The sequence below is a fragment of a genome, unplaced genomic scaffold, assembly GCF_019419815.1.
Source record: "Pyrus x bretschneideri cultivar Hongxiangsu unplaced genomic scaffold, Pyrus_bretschneideri_v1 Contig4, whole genome shotgun sequence".
Taxonomy (NCBI): Eukaryota; Viridiplantae; Streptophyta; class Magnoliopsida; order Rosales; family Rosaceae; genus Pyrus; species Pyrus x bretschneideri.
Window position 1 is genome coordinate 1,632,216 of NW_025999723.1, and position 14,238 is coordinate 1,646,453.

The following is a 14,238-nucleotide window of genomic DNA, read 5'->3' on the forward strand; positions in this document are numbered from 1 at the left end:
TCAATGTATTAGGTCATTCTAGGAGACACACGCTAGGTCTAGTACCTCATGGGCAATATATAGGGCTGTTTGTGTAATTTTGTCATGTATATTGGATTGGATACTTCTAATTTTATTGTAATTTTTTGTTTAACTTTTTCTGTCGACATACAGTAATCCCCCACGATGAATGCCAAAATTAATCCTGTATATTTCATAAATCATGAAAACATACATTAAATAATCGTTGTGGATGCATATTTTTTTCATTGCCATCTCTTTCTCCCTTGTCATGGTCGAACATATTTTGATCCTGAACAACTTAGTTGGATTCACGGACGAAATAGGAATTACAAAATAAGAAGTTTGTAGCTCAAACAATTAACGTTAAATACTCTTGTAACTCAACTATTGGTTTGTGTCCATGACATAGCACTGAGAGAAGAAAACTCGACATTTGTTAAAGGTAACTCATAGCAGTACTTCTTTGATGACAAGTGCAAGATCCTCAGAGGTGGTTCGGCAGTTTGATCAACGAGGAAGAGGGGGAGCAGATGCAGATGTATTGGCTGTACCCTTACCCTTGCGTACCTAAATTAAATCAGTAAGATCCTCCTTGTCTAAAATAAGTAAAAGGCAAAAAAAAGTGAATTCTTGGAATCATGGTGGAGGCATTAATATGCACCAATCACTCTAGGCAATCACGGCTTTAAAATTATCTTCTTCTTTTTCTTTCTTTTTTTTTTTTTCTAGTCAAAACGACTTTAAAATTATCGATATGGGAAATCATGATGAGTAATGAGACTTTACTATCAAATGGTATTTTATTCAATACAATTAATACTCACATATAAGAGAAGATTACGATTTAATTACATAACAAAAAAGAAGATTACGGTTATTATACTTTCTTTGTATATGTAGATAGTTGTATATGCGTCTAGGTTAATAGCTCTCGAAAAAATTTACCGGTATCAAGAACATTAACCACATATTGTTTCTAGCCCAACAATAACCACAGTCAAAACCACGTAGTATACTATTGATCGTGTTATGATATTAAGAAGTCGGTGTGCTTTGCACTGTGATTCAAGTCTCAATTTCCGTAATTTAATTAATGTAAAAAAACTTGGGAAATATAAGAAACAACTTGGGCCTATTTTGGTGCATGCAGTTAATTAAGTCCAACAAATTAGAAGACTCCCTCGAGTTAAAAAGTGGGGTTAAGGGGTAAATCTTCTTGTTGGAGGAAGGTGCAGGGCAATGGGAGACTTAACCCACGTAGGGCATGTCACGTGTGGCAAACATCCACGTCTCCTTTGGTCTCTACAATTAAAACCCTCGCTCCTCCTCCTCTCCCTCCTCTATAAATAAAGCCCCCTCCTCCCCTTCATCCTCTCCCCCTCCTCCCTCTCTCTCACATTAAACCTCTCTCAACCTCTCTCTCTCTCTCCTCCCCCTCTCTCTCACCTCCATCGGAGCACCTTACTGTCTAGGCTAGGAAACCACAAGCTATTGGCAACCAAGATTTCATTAGGTGCGTCTCTATTTGCTTAATTTGATTTCATTATTCATTATTCTGTTCTTGCCATTTTATTAAGAAATAAAATCGAACTCAAGAACTTAGGATGAATACTTTTAATCAACTGAGTAGGGACTTAGAAGACTTTTACATCAGATCTGTCATTCATATTGTTTCGTGTATGTTTCTGATTTTCGTAGGATGTAAGATGTTGTAATTCGAATCGGTTTGAATAATCTACTCGTTGATTTTATTTTTTTTTTTTTTGTGTGTAGAAGTTGAATTTTTTTTAATATTTTTTTTCTTAGTTATTTGTTTACAACCGTAGTATTCGGTTTTACGGTTTTTATTAGTGGAAAACTCAGCGGCCGAAACGAGAAAGCGGTTGGTGGTTGTTCCTTTGACCTCCTAATCAATTCGCTGTAATCAAACGCGACCCACAAGCAGGTGACTCTCCGTCGCCGTCTTGAACTCACGTGGGCGCCGTAGGTGATGAACGTGGCGCTCACGCGCCACTCTTCTTCGTCTTCGTTCTCTGCGGCTAGGAACTCTCCTGGAAATCTTCGTCCAGCGCACACGTGTTCAAATGTGGCCCACATGTTGACTGGGCCAAATGGCCCACCTGACGTATGGAACCAGGTCACCGTTTGCATGGGAGACCCGCTGTATCGACTAAAGTACGTCGTCGGTGGGGTGCCACGTGTACGGTCCGGATTATAAAGACCACCGACTCGTTTGTTCTGCTACTGTGGGTCCCTTTGGCTGTGCTTTTGCCCTTTACCAATGACATGACTCATACCTGAAAAACAGTTAAATCTTTGTTGGTGTCTTTGGTCCACCGATTAAAAGGTTTTGTTTTTTATAAAAAGGTCTAGGGATTCACTCTAGGGTTTTTGTTTGATTTACACAATTTAACGGCTAAAAAATGTATGAGAAGTTAAAAAAACATATATAGAAAGGTTGACCTTAAGTAAATAGGGTCGAGAAAATACCTATCGTAGGAAATTTTATCCTTATTTTTTGCAAATAAGTTATTTTCACGGCTCGAATTTTATGATTTTCAGTTACAAAGGAGCAACATTTTTTATGCTTTAAGGCTGGTGTTCAAGCTAAAAAGATATAATTTAGAAAATAAATCACATATATATTTTTTAATTTATACTAGCAAACTGTATGTACCCCATACTGGTAATAAAATTCATGTTTCGGGTAATTATTAAATTGTTCATAATTTTTATTTTTGTTTAGTTTGGCGAGAGAGTTAGAATGGTATTTTTTAGGGTGTTGGTTGAGAAAAATTGGTCTTTATATAAAAGTTTGAAGCAAAACTAAGGATTTGTTTGCAATATGGCCCCATCTACTATATGATATTTTCCTTTTGTTTAAGTTTTAATATGGTATAATATGCGTATTTTATTTTTGTGTTATGTATGTATATCTATTGGTAGATTATTTACATAAACAAATGCTTGCATGTATTATTGTATCTTGATTTTGTTAGAACAATCATAATTTGTTTCATGGTTTTCTATTTTCTATTTATTATATCATAGAGGAAGTTATCTTGGAAGATTTTTGGGGAAATTATTCTGCAAAAGATAAGAGTTTTAGCCCAGTTTTTTATTTTTTATTTTTATTTTATAGAGTTTTAGAACCTTATTCATTTGAGGTCTCAAAAGTATTCGGGATGTGTAAGAGTGCTTGAGCACTGTTAATGGAGACTGAAGTGACTATATTTATAAATATTGAGAAGATAGTTAGCAAGGGAAAGTGATTTTTACAAATCTCTTGTAGCATTTTATACACACTAATTTTCTTCTAATACGGTCGTTGGTTTTGTCTGATTTATGCAATTCGATTACCATAAATAAAGATATGATTAGTTTTTCAACTTTGTCAAGATTTGTTTCTGTAGGGTCCTAAGTGCTTGCTTTTTATTTTTTTTTATTTGAAGCCCTCCCTTTTCTCTTTCAAACATACTTTGAAAGGTCCGATCTACGCATTTCACCATAGAGTTATGTTCGGTCGGTCCTTAATGTGCTTATCGAGCGTTTCATATAACTTTTAATTTCTTGAAACTATTTGTTTTATTGTTAATTAATTTTATAATATAACCAAGTGCAATTATTGGTTTTCATTTCCTGAATACAAAACAAAGAAACGTAAATCATACGGCCTTCCCGAAAAGCACACACAAAGTCCTACGAACAGACCAGCTTTTCACTTTAGTATGTGTTCTGATTACAGTGACATTATTCCACAACACCAGAGGTTTTGTCGTCTAATCAGCATATGATAATATTATTATTTATAACACTTTTTTCATTTCACTTCGTGGTACTTTCTTTTTTGACTTGGACAGTTCGTCGTATTCGGCTGTGTGGTTCTTAATTCTTGTACTGCCATTCTCTCTACTCCAATCTGTGGTTAGACGTGTCCTCTCTGCACAACCAAAACGTACAGAGCTTGTCGATCCACCACTTCTCCAGTCGACACGTTAAAGTCGTTTTATAGCACTTTTTCTATGGTTTTTAACTATTTACTTATTATATATATTAGATATATTTGTTTATTTCTTTTGCCTCCATAGCTTTCCCCATATTTCCAAAAAAGGGTTCAACCTTTTTTTTTTTTTTTTCTCTCTTCTGAAAAGAATTGTTTGATAATTTTTTTAACTTGAGGACAGGTCAATTGACTCAAAGAAACAAAACTTATGAGACGTTAATTATGGCTATTTTAATACACGTGTCTCCAGCATATTTGACAGTAAATTATTATATATTGATAGCATCGTCATTTAGAATTACTATTTAGTCTATTTTACTTAATTTAATTTGTTGTTTTAGGTAATAATCTTATTAATCATGTCCTAGACACGATTCTTATAATAATATGTGAATTAATATACAACATGGCTTGTTTACATAGTTTCCATATAAGTTTAAGAATATTTTTCCATTGCTTTAATTTCTGTCATGGTTTCATTGGTGTTTTATAGGATGGGGAAGCTCGTCCTACAAGGTTACAACCTATGTTATTTTTTCAGAAAGACCTTTTTCTTTTATTTTGCAAATTAAAAACTGTGTTTGATTTGTTCTTTCGATTCACTTTAAAGTTGTATCAGAGTAAATTTTGAGTTAGCAGTGTTCATAGCTAGACAGTAGTTTTATGGTTAGTCATCTGCAGAACTTTATTAAAAAAATGAAAAAATTATGTTCCCTGATTGATATTGTGTTAGTTGATTCAGTTGTAGCAGTAGTAGTCGTAGGTAGATGAAAGAAAACAAACATCATGCCGGACCCTCCTAGTAATTTAATTAGCTAGCCACCAATGCTATTTTTATTACATGCATGCATGTTGTTTCACGTGTATTGTGGGGTACTTCAGAAGCATCGGCTGATCAACCGTACAAGTGTCCTACTCTTTCAAACCATGAAGCTTTCAGAAACATTCTTCAACTCTTTGGTTGTCTTTTCAGGCCGCCCACGAAAGTTCTAGCATCCTTCGGGATGTTTTGTTGTTAGATTTTAACTATTAGATCTTTAATCAAAGATTTAATAGTCATTTCAGTGTACTATACACTGGAGCATATTAGAATTCTCGATTAGTCATTCGATTTTCACTTGGCTAACAAAATTAATTCTTTCTGCTACATCTCTTCGAATTTTTCCATAAAATTTAAATATTTGATCATGTATTAATTTGCACTGGGTATTCTCATTTTTTTTTTTGGTTGAAAACATACTAATTAATTAGTGTCTTATTATATTTTTATGAAAGAGATCAAGTTAAACAATATATATTATGATTAGATAGATACCTATCAGTTAGGTTGCAGTGAGGTCGCACTTCAGTTAAATGGTAGTTAAGGTAGGGCCAAAAGAAAACAAACATGTATCTTACAAAAATCGTTTTATATACATGTGTTGTCGTTGTCATCTGAATCATCCTGTTTGGTGACTCCCCCTGAGACAGAACCCTTAGGTTTAAAAATGTAATGTCGAGTCACCAAATCTAATTATTCACACACTAAACTGGTCCTCTTGTTCTTGTTTTGTTGTTCTTTTTTCTACGAAAAGATGCTAGCTCCTGAAAACGACATTATCTTTCTCCCTTTGAAAAGCAAAAGATGTTTTATCCGATACCGACTTTATAACTTTTTAAATTAGAAAACTTTAATGAAAAACTCTTGGTATTGTTCACGTTAATGAAAAATCATATTTTTACACTAAAAAATTAATCATGGTACTATTTATTTTACTCTTTATTTTGCCCTTATCGTTAAAACTCAAAGTTTTTAAGTCTTTTTATTAGTTTTTCTTTTAAATTATACACACAGATTTATGTTCAATCTTTACCATCCTGTTCTAGCACACTGAGATTAGCTACACCACCTGTTCAAATTTACAAAGTAGCCTAATTGTTGAAGAATTCAGTTTTGACCATATTTAATTATCCATGTTGCTTGCTTTATGTGAGGAAATATGACCATACCTATTGTTTAGTGATTCTAATGAGAACTATTGGTTTTGAACTGGTTAAGCATGACGATGACATTCTAACTAAATTTTTTGAATATTTGGAAAGATGGAAACGTGAGTGCGAAATCTTATCTTTTCTCTCCTTTTAATCCTTTTTAAAATTTTACTAACCTCATATACAAATTCATTCGATAATAAACTGCATCAAGAAAATCTCATTAGATAAACCAGGAGGGGCCGTGGATTGCGACAAATCTTGTTATATATATGTCAAAATAAAAAAGAGGGACAGGATAACGCGAGTGACTTTGACCTAATCGGTGGCAAAGAGAAGGAGGAAAACATTTTGTCTTGTTAGAAGCTAGAAGGTTCTGGTCCCCGGAAAGCTCAAGGCTCTTAGTTTCCTTAGCTTTAGAACTCTTTTTCAGACCATATAAAGGAATTCAGTTCGTATTATTTGAAATTTAAAAATGTTTAATTTTCTCTACCTCATAAACTTTTTAAAAATGGTAAAATTTGGTTTATGTACTTGTGTGACACTCTTTATATATATAGCCTCATCATATTTTCGTTTGGAATTGTGCGAAAATAGGTGATCATGACAAACTCGGCGAAGCTGAACCAAGCAATGGGACTACATAGGTCATCAACTTCCAAGAAGCAAAAGGTGCAACCCATCACGAAAGTAGTAAAGAATGACGAGAACAGTGTCAATCTTTCCTTAGCATCAATCACCTCAAACCTGCATGATATCTCTACTCCTAATAGACCAATCTCCTCAGATTTAGCTTATAATTCCTGGGTGGTACGTTCTAGCCATTTGGACTTAGTTTGGTGATCTTATGACAATTCTTACCATATATCACTGCTTTGATTATCCTTGTTCGTTTTTATTTTATAATTCTTTTTTGGGTGTTACATGTTTAGGTTGAGCACCCTTCTGCATTGGGCTCATTTGATCGGATGATGAAAGCAGCAAAAGGGAAGAGGATGGTTGTTTTCCTAGACTACGATGGGACCCTTTCACCAATTGTTGATGATCCTGACCGTGCCTTCATGTCTGATGAGGTACAGTCTTTAATTTTCTTGATAACAACATTCTGTTTTTACATATGACTCAATCCACCCTAATTATATTGACTATGTTCCAATATGCCGGTAGATGCGTGCTGCAGTACGGGAAGTTGCCAAGTATTTTCCAACAGCAGTAATTAGTGGAAGGAGTAGAGATAAGGTAATGATTAAGTCATCAATATAATCTCGAGAAAATTTGAAATGTTTATCAATAAACACTATGTTGCACATAAAATAATTTTCTCAATTAATTTGATTCTACAGGTTAAAGGATTTGTACAGTTAAGTAATGTATATTATGCTGGAAGCCATGGGATGGATATAATGGTCCCACCAAGGCCACTAAACCCCTGCGATGGCAAGAATCACACTACAACCATGGATAAAAAGGTCAGTGATCACTGATCAGTGTGTTCTTCTATTTCTCTGTACTGGTGCAGCATACCCCTAATATATATAAATATATATGTGTGTGTGGCTTGGTCAATAATAACACAGTAGGACCACTTACGGTGCAGGCGAGTGACGTTCTCTTTCAACCTGCTAAAAGATTTCTGCCTGCAATCCAAGAGGTTAGCTAACAGTATATATATCATTTATGCTTTTCAATGTACTTATCAATTACAAGAAAATAAAAATGTCATTTAATTGGAGATACAGAGTTCAGATGTGCCTTAATTTTTACACAAGAAATTTATCTACGTTTTAATTGGAACTGCAGATACGAACACTGTTAGAGGAGATAACCAGGAAAATAGAAGGTGCTAGGGTAGAGGACAACAGATTCTGCATCTCTGTACATTTCCGCAAGGTCCGGGATGAGGTAATTAAGAACATTCAGTTTAGCCAATTTTTCTATCATTTCAATCCTGTATTTAATCTTCATTGACTTGATAAGTGCTCTATATATATGTACATCTGTAGGATTATGACATATTAGAAGCAAAGGTAAAGTCTGTACTTGAAAACTATCCTGAATTTCATCTCACCTTCGGCAAAAAGGTAGGTTATATATATAAAAAAAAATCCAAGTTAATTTCTTCCTTGTGATAAATTACAACGTGTGTACGTATTGTTTTATTGTTAACATGATTTCATGTGCATCTTTATATATTCAGGTCTTGGAAGTACGGCCATCCATAGAATGGAACAAAGGTCATGCCCTAGAATATTTACTTGACACTCTTGGATTCAGCAATTCCAGTGACGTCCTCCCGTTGTACATTGGGGATGATCGGACTGATGAAGATGCTTTCAAGGTACCTACAACAGATCCAACTGTTTCATTAATTTTCATACTTGTAGTTAATTTTATGGATTAATACTAATTACTTGTTGCACATATACATGCAGGTGATACGAAGTAGAGGACTAGGGTTTCCGATAATTGTGTCTTCAACCCCAAGGGATACCAAAGCTTGCTATTCCCTGCAGGATCCGTCGGAGGTGTTAACTTTCTTGTTACGGATTGCAAGGTGGAGAAAAGCGTCTTCTTCGAGCAGGTCACTTGCTCAAATTTGGGGTCCTGGGAATTTACCTAGATCAGTTAATTAGCTAGATTTTGTACATAAGCTTTTAAGAAATATTATTAGGAAAATTGAGGCCAGTATTTGTTAGGGACTTAATAACCCTAATATATATAGCTAAATTATAGGTTCGTAAGTAGAAGAAAATGAAGCCACAGAGTTTCACTGTTATGTTTTAGTCTGTTTCGGTGAAACTCCAGCCCATCCCCATGCATATATTATACATATATATATATATATATATGTATGTATATGTATGTGTGAATGTCCGTAATTTCCAGCTTTTTTGGAAATGTGTTTTCTGGTGTGTGCTGTATTCATGAATATTATGCATGTGCTATGTTAATATTGCAGTATTTTAATTTTAGTATATTTAATTAAGCTTAAGATGAATGGGTTTAATAGAGACTTGGACTTCTTGTAGGCTCAAGAGATTGGGCCTAGCCTTTTGGGTATCAAGTTGATCAATTCTTCCTCATTTTTTTTTTCTGTTCATTAGCAAGAATTATTGAATTAAGTTCACAAACTACAGTTTCCTACTTAAAAAGTATGAACCTATATATCTCACCCGGCCACACATACCAAAAGCAGAAGTTAATTCATAACGAATCACAAGATTAGTGAGAGAGAGAGAGAGAGAGAGGACTGGTACTAGAATGGAGACTAATCCCTATGGTGGTTGATATTCATTTTCCACGAAGTTTTACTAACGTTGGATACATAATTTTTAAATCATGATATAACGAACTGTTCAATTCAAAAGTTTAGTCTCATCATTTATAAGTTTACAAAACACGTAAAGATGTCAAAAAGTTCATTTTAATTGATTAGTCATGTCACGTCTCACCTACTGAAACCGTGTTGCATCTACGTCAGACACAGAATTTTCAAGTCATGATATAGCGAACTATTCAATTCAAAAGTTTAGTTTCATCATTTATAAGTTTACAAAATACGTAAAGGTGTCAAAAAGTTCATTTTAATTGATTAGTCATGTCACGTCTTACCCACTGAAACCGTGTTGCATCTACTATACTCTGGTCTAACTTTCTCAACATTGTCAACCGCATTTACCACCTTTTATCTCTTTTCAAGAAGATACAAAAAAAGGGTGGGCGGTGGGGGGAATTCGAACTCCCAATGAAGATTGGACCCCTTTTGAAGACTAAATGTTCCCATCATTTTCATTCCTAAAATGGCTTAAATTAATTATGTAGAACAGTTAGATTCTATCTCTATATATACAACATAAATACATGCCTAATTAGGCAATTCAATTATCTTTGGTTTTTCTTTTAATTTTATTTCCATGCAATTCAATTAATTTTGTTTTGGCTTGCAGATGAGGATATTATTGAGTTTGTTTTATTTTATTTTAGTTTGTTTCGCCTTTTTCCGTTTTGTGTTAGTCACCATTTTAAATAAAGCCAGGATGAAAAAGCCTTTCTTCGAGTTGAAGACGATGACGTGATGATGATGCATGTAGCAGATGCAGCACAATCCCACCACAACTCGCTAGGGCACAGTGATCTTCTATAAACTTCAAGTTGATCTAACTAATTAATTAACCTCATTAAATATCAATTATTGTTTTATTTTAATAAAGCATATATTTTTAAAGAGATTAGATTGTTTAGACTAAATTTACAAATCATATAATGTGTCACTAATAAAAAATAAGCACGTTAATAAATACTTGATTGATAATTCAATTATCAACAATCATGTCATATTTTATTAAATATAATGTAAATAGATGATCTCCTTAACATTAGCATTATGCTTTTGCGAAATGCAACAAAAACCGTCATAAGCTCATTTTCGTGGAACTTGTGTCATACCATAAGCTTCTTAAAATTCAATAGGAAATACTTATATGAGTCATCAATGAACTAGAAATACCACTTTCAAATGTCTTATAACACATGGGCAAACAGTCTTTGATATCACGAAGGTAGTTGAAATTTCACCATACTTTGAACCATCTAACAATAGTAAGATTAAAAAAAAATTAAAAAGAATCAAACCTTTTGATAAATTCTTACAAAATTTTATTAAACCTTATACATGTGTAACAACACTCTAGTTCTCACAAAAATTTATAATTCTTTAATGATGGATATTCTCATCCCATTAATATTTGCATCCAAGGTCCTTTTAGAATTATTCATGTTCTGATTTGATGCCTTTGCAATTTGTATATTGGTGGATCGTGGATCCCATTCAGCCATTCTTCCAAAACCTTTTCAATTAAGAAATAAACAAAAAATAACATAAATAAATAGAACTTGAAATTCTAATATTTTATTAATCAAAAATACTTGATGTGCAGAATGAAATTATACAATAAATACAGAAACTAATATAAGAATATCAATGATACTAACTTGATCACAGAAGGTAGAGGCTAGCGTAAAAGCTATGTCCTTCGAACAGTATTTTCTTCCCACTCTTATGCTTGTGGTTCTACAACGTCTGCTCGACTAGGATTCAACTACCTAATTTTACAACCCGCACTGGATTCTAGAATTCTAGCAAATTTGCTTTGTGTGCTTACTCTCTGGAAATTTCGTACGGAAGAAAAAGAGGAAGAAAAGATGATCTCACTTGGATACTGTGATTGCAAATATATAGGTTGTTTCACACCCTTTCAAATACCTGTTCAGTGTATTTGAAAGTACACAACTCTTTCTAATAGCTGTGTCTTTTAATCAAAACGTTTTTTAATTAATAAATTAATTAAAAAACTTAATCCAAAAATTAAAATTAATGAATCTGATTAATTTTAATTTCCAAGGCCCCAAGGCCTTTGTCTTGATTAATTAATATTAATTGTATTTAGGCTATATTATATTCAAGCCTAATCCACACAACCATAAGGCCAAAACTTTCAATCCATTTTCAAATGGTCCAAGTTCTAATTACTAAGAAGAATGAATAAACCTATATAAAGGTTAGTAAAAACATATTGTTGCCTAATGCGGGACAAGAGGGTCTCAAACTCCTACAGGTTCTTCTGTTTTGGAGGCGGAAGCTAATGCGGCGATCCTTGATATGCAAATGGGTTTATCCAGGAATTTGGATAAAGTTCTCTTTGAATCTGATTCGGCTTCTCTAGTTTGTTTCATCAATGGTAATAAGAATAATGTCTCTTGGTCTATTTTCCCTTTACTTCGTCAGATTTGGAACCTCCATCATCGTTTCAGCTTTTCTAAGTGGAGGTGGGTTCCCCGTCAAGCGAATTCGGCAGCTGACTGGGTCGCCTCGCATTGCAATAGAGGAATGCGTACGGAAGTCTGGGTTTCCAAACCCTCATCCGCTCTAGTTCATATCCTGTCCATTGATAGCCTCCCCTGCCCACACTGATTTTTTTTGTGGATGCTTGGTTATTAAGGTCAGCGACACAGCTATGCTGGTGGTCTTCTTTATCTGGCCCTCAGCTCCTTGCCTCACTGTACTTTAGTTTCCTCCTTATATGGTCCTACAGTTGGCAGTTGACCTAATCTTGTATTCCTTTTGGCTGTTAAATGAAGAAGTATCTTTGATAAAATAAAAATAAAAATAAAAAATATAATAAACCTTGCCGACAAGGATCTAGATATCTTGGCCACCTTCTTAATTATTGGGGTGAGCCGGTATGTCTAGGAATAGTGTAATCTTTACTTTCTTACAAAATATCTCATACACTATGTTATTAAACGATTCATATTTACTTACACAAAGTAAAGATTATAATTAAATACTTAAAAATTAGGATCAGATCAATTAGGAAAAAGGGGGCGAAGTTAGTTGATTTAATTCTATTTCCTTACTTTTTTTATTTTTAAGTTTTTCGATTTCCGTTAAAGAAATTATATTGCCAAATATATTATAGCAGTACTCCAAAGTGAATATATAGAAATGATTCCTTGAGTTGCTCAAAAAATAATGCATGGATATAATTCTCAATGAATGAGAATCATTTATGGATTCTCTTTGTGAGGATTATAGGAATTTTGAAATCGTGTCTGTTTATCGTATATTATGTAATCAGTTCTCATTAGGTACTATTCATATTTAATTTTAAATAAAAATATTTAAAATGATTTATGACCGCATAATGTACGATGAACGGACACAATTTGAGAATTCTTAGAATCCTCACAAAGAGGATCCGGAGAGGATCCTCATTCAATTTGCTGATGTTTGACAGGTGTCCTCTAGAGATGATGTAGTACTCTAGCTAGCTACCTTGCACAAAGAAAAATGAAAGAGATACCAAATTTTTTAAAAATAATTTTGTTCACCGCACCCTCAAGTGACAACGATACTTACCATCATGTTTATCATCGTTAAATGAGTTTAAATTTCAAGATCTATATAATTGATAGACATAAATATTAAAATTTGAACTCATCCAATGGTAAGATGTTGAGCATTACCATCACCTAAGAGTAGTGAGAAAAAATGTACCCAAATTTTTAGACCATATTTTAAAGACTACATGATATGACGATTGATAATTGGGCTCCTATTTAATAATTACAAGAAGAAATTAAACCACCAACCGTCACGTCATGTGATTTACAAATAATAATCTAAAATTTTGATCTCTTTAGCACAACTTTAGCACAAATGGTTCCTGGCAACACTGCTAGTCTTATGACCTTGGAATTTAGAATCTGACAAGTGTGTGCTGCATGCATGGATATGGATTTTGCTCTAAACAGCTCTAACTTTCTCCAACAAACACAACCAGTATGCTGGCCTAAATTCAGTAAACAAGAAATCAAATCAATAATATTTATCCTTCGGAAGAAAGATATGATTTACAAAAAAGCTACGACGTGGTGACAACGAAGCTAGCAACACTTAGAAACTTTAGAAATATTAATCACGAATTTTTATAAAAGTCGAATTTGAGATTTTTTTCTAGTGAAGTGAGACAAGTACAACGTAATCAGAAAATAATTGGTATATACTTTATATATTAAATTGTTTTGTGTCTGGATAAGAACACTTTTTACTTAACTTTCAGGCTTCCCATTTAGGCATTAGGATATGGTTTGCTTAGACTGTATTGATAATAAGAATGCAACAAGATAACACCATGAATACGACCATTGTTTCTCCAAATTAAGCTGCTAACACAATCAAGGATCCAAAACACGGGACCCGTCGGTATTCATAAACTCGATTAGGGAACTAATTATAATTCATAGGTACACTTTATATTAATAAAAAATGTACATTTTACATATAACAATTTGGTATATGAATGTGTACATATGAGATTAAAACTTTGAAATATTTTATAAAAAAAAATAATGGGTATAAACTTATTCTAATTTTATTTTTTTTATATTTTGTGTTTTGAATTGAAAATTAATTAGGAATTTAGTAAGGATGTGAGATCTAAAAACTGATAAGGTCTCAATCAATGAACATTAAAAACTGGGAACCGGATATTAATTTTTCCATAAAAGCTGATAAGGTCTCAATCATCTTTTTAGACCATATTTGGCTGTTAAAGGTTGAATTTCTTCTTTAGGCCATTAAAAATTGAGTTGCAATGTAGTTGCACCATCGCAATAATGGTGTCACATCGCATCATAGTTGTACTATATATGGTTCGAAAAAATGATCTCTTTTAACATTTTAACATTTACAATATAGA

The 14,238-nt window shown here is 33.4% G+C and overlaps 1 protein-coding gene across 4 annotated transcripts; it reads left to right on the plus strand.

The window, feature by feature from the left end:
* The first annotated feature begins 1,386 nt into the window (after positions 1–1,386).
* On the plus strand, positions 1,387–8,969 carry LOC103958159 (probable trehalose-phosphate phosphatase 4). 4 transcript variants are annotated; one of them, XM_009370401.3, is made up of 10 exons: positions 1,387–1,516; positions 6,575–6,787; positions 6,910–7,050; positions 7,145–7,216; positions 7,321–7,446; positions 7,575–7,628; positions 7,778–7,879; positions 7,981–8,058; positions 8,175–8,315; positions 8,410–8,969. In XM_009370401.3, exons 2-10 carry the CDS (start codon positions 6,581–6,583, stop codon positions 8,608–8,610), a joined length of 1,122 nt encoding a protein of 373 aa, XP_009368676.2. In that variant the 5' UTR covers positions 1,387–1,516; positions 6,575–6,580; the 3' UTR covers positions 8,611–8,969. The 4 variants fall into 4 exon arrangements, with proteins under 4 accessions (XP_009368676.2, XP_048421054.1, XP_048421055.1 ...); XM_048565097.1 differs by having other exon boundaries at positions 7,981–8,004; XM_048565096.1 differs by lacking the exon at positions 1,387–1,516 and adding an exon at positions 4,300–4,522.
* Positions 8,970–14,238: the final 5,269 nt, after the last annotated feature.

Excerpts from the sequence above, each read along its gene's own strand:
- LOC103958159 (XM_009370401.3), top strand. The coding sequence starts at position 6,581 with ATGACAAACTCGGCGAAGCTGAACCAAGCAATGGGACTACATAGGTCA. Across the intron at positions 7,880-7,980 it reads TCCGCAAGGTCCGGGATGAG|GATTATGACATATTAGAAGC; the intron begins GTAATTAAGAAC and ends GTACATCTGTAG. Across the intron at positions 8,059-8,174 it reads ATCTCACCTTCGGCAAAAAG|GTCTTGGAAGTACGGCCATC; the intron begins GTAGGTTATATA and ends TTATATATTCAG.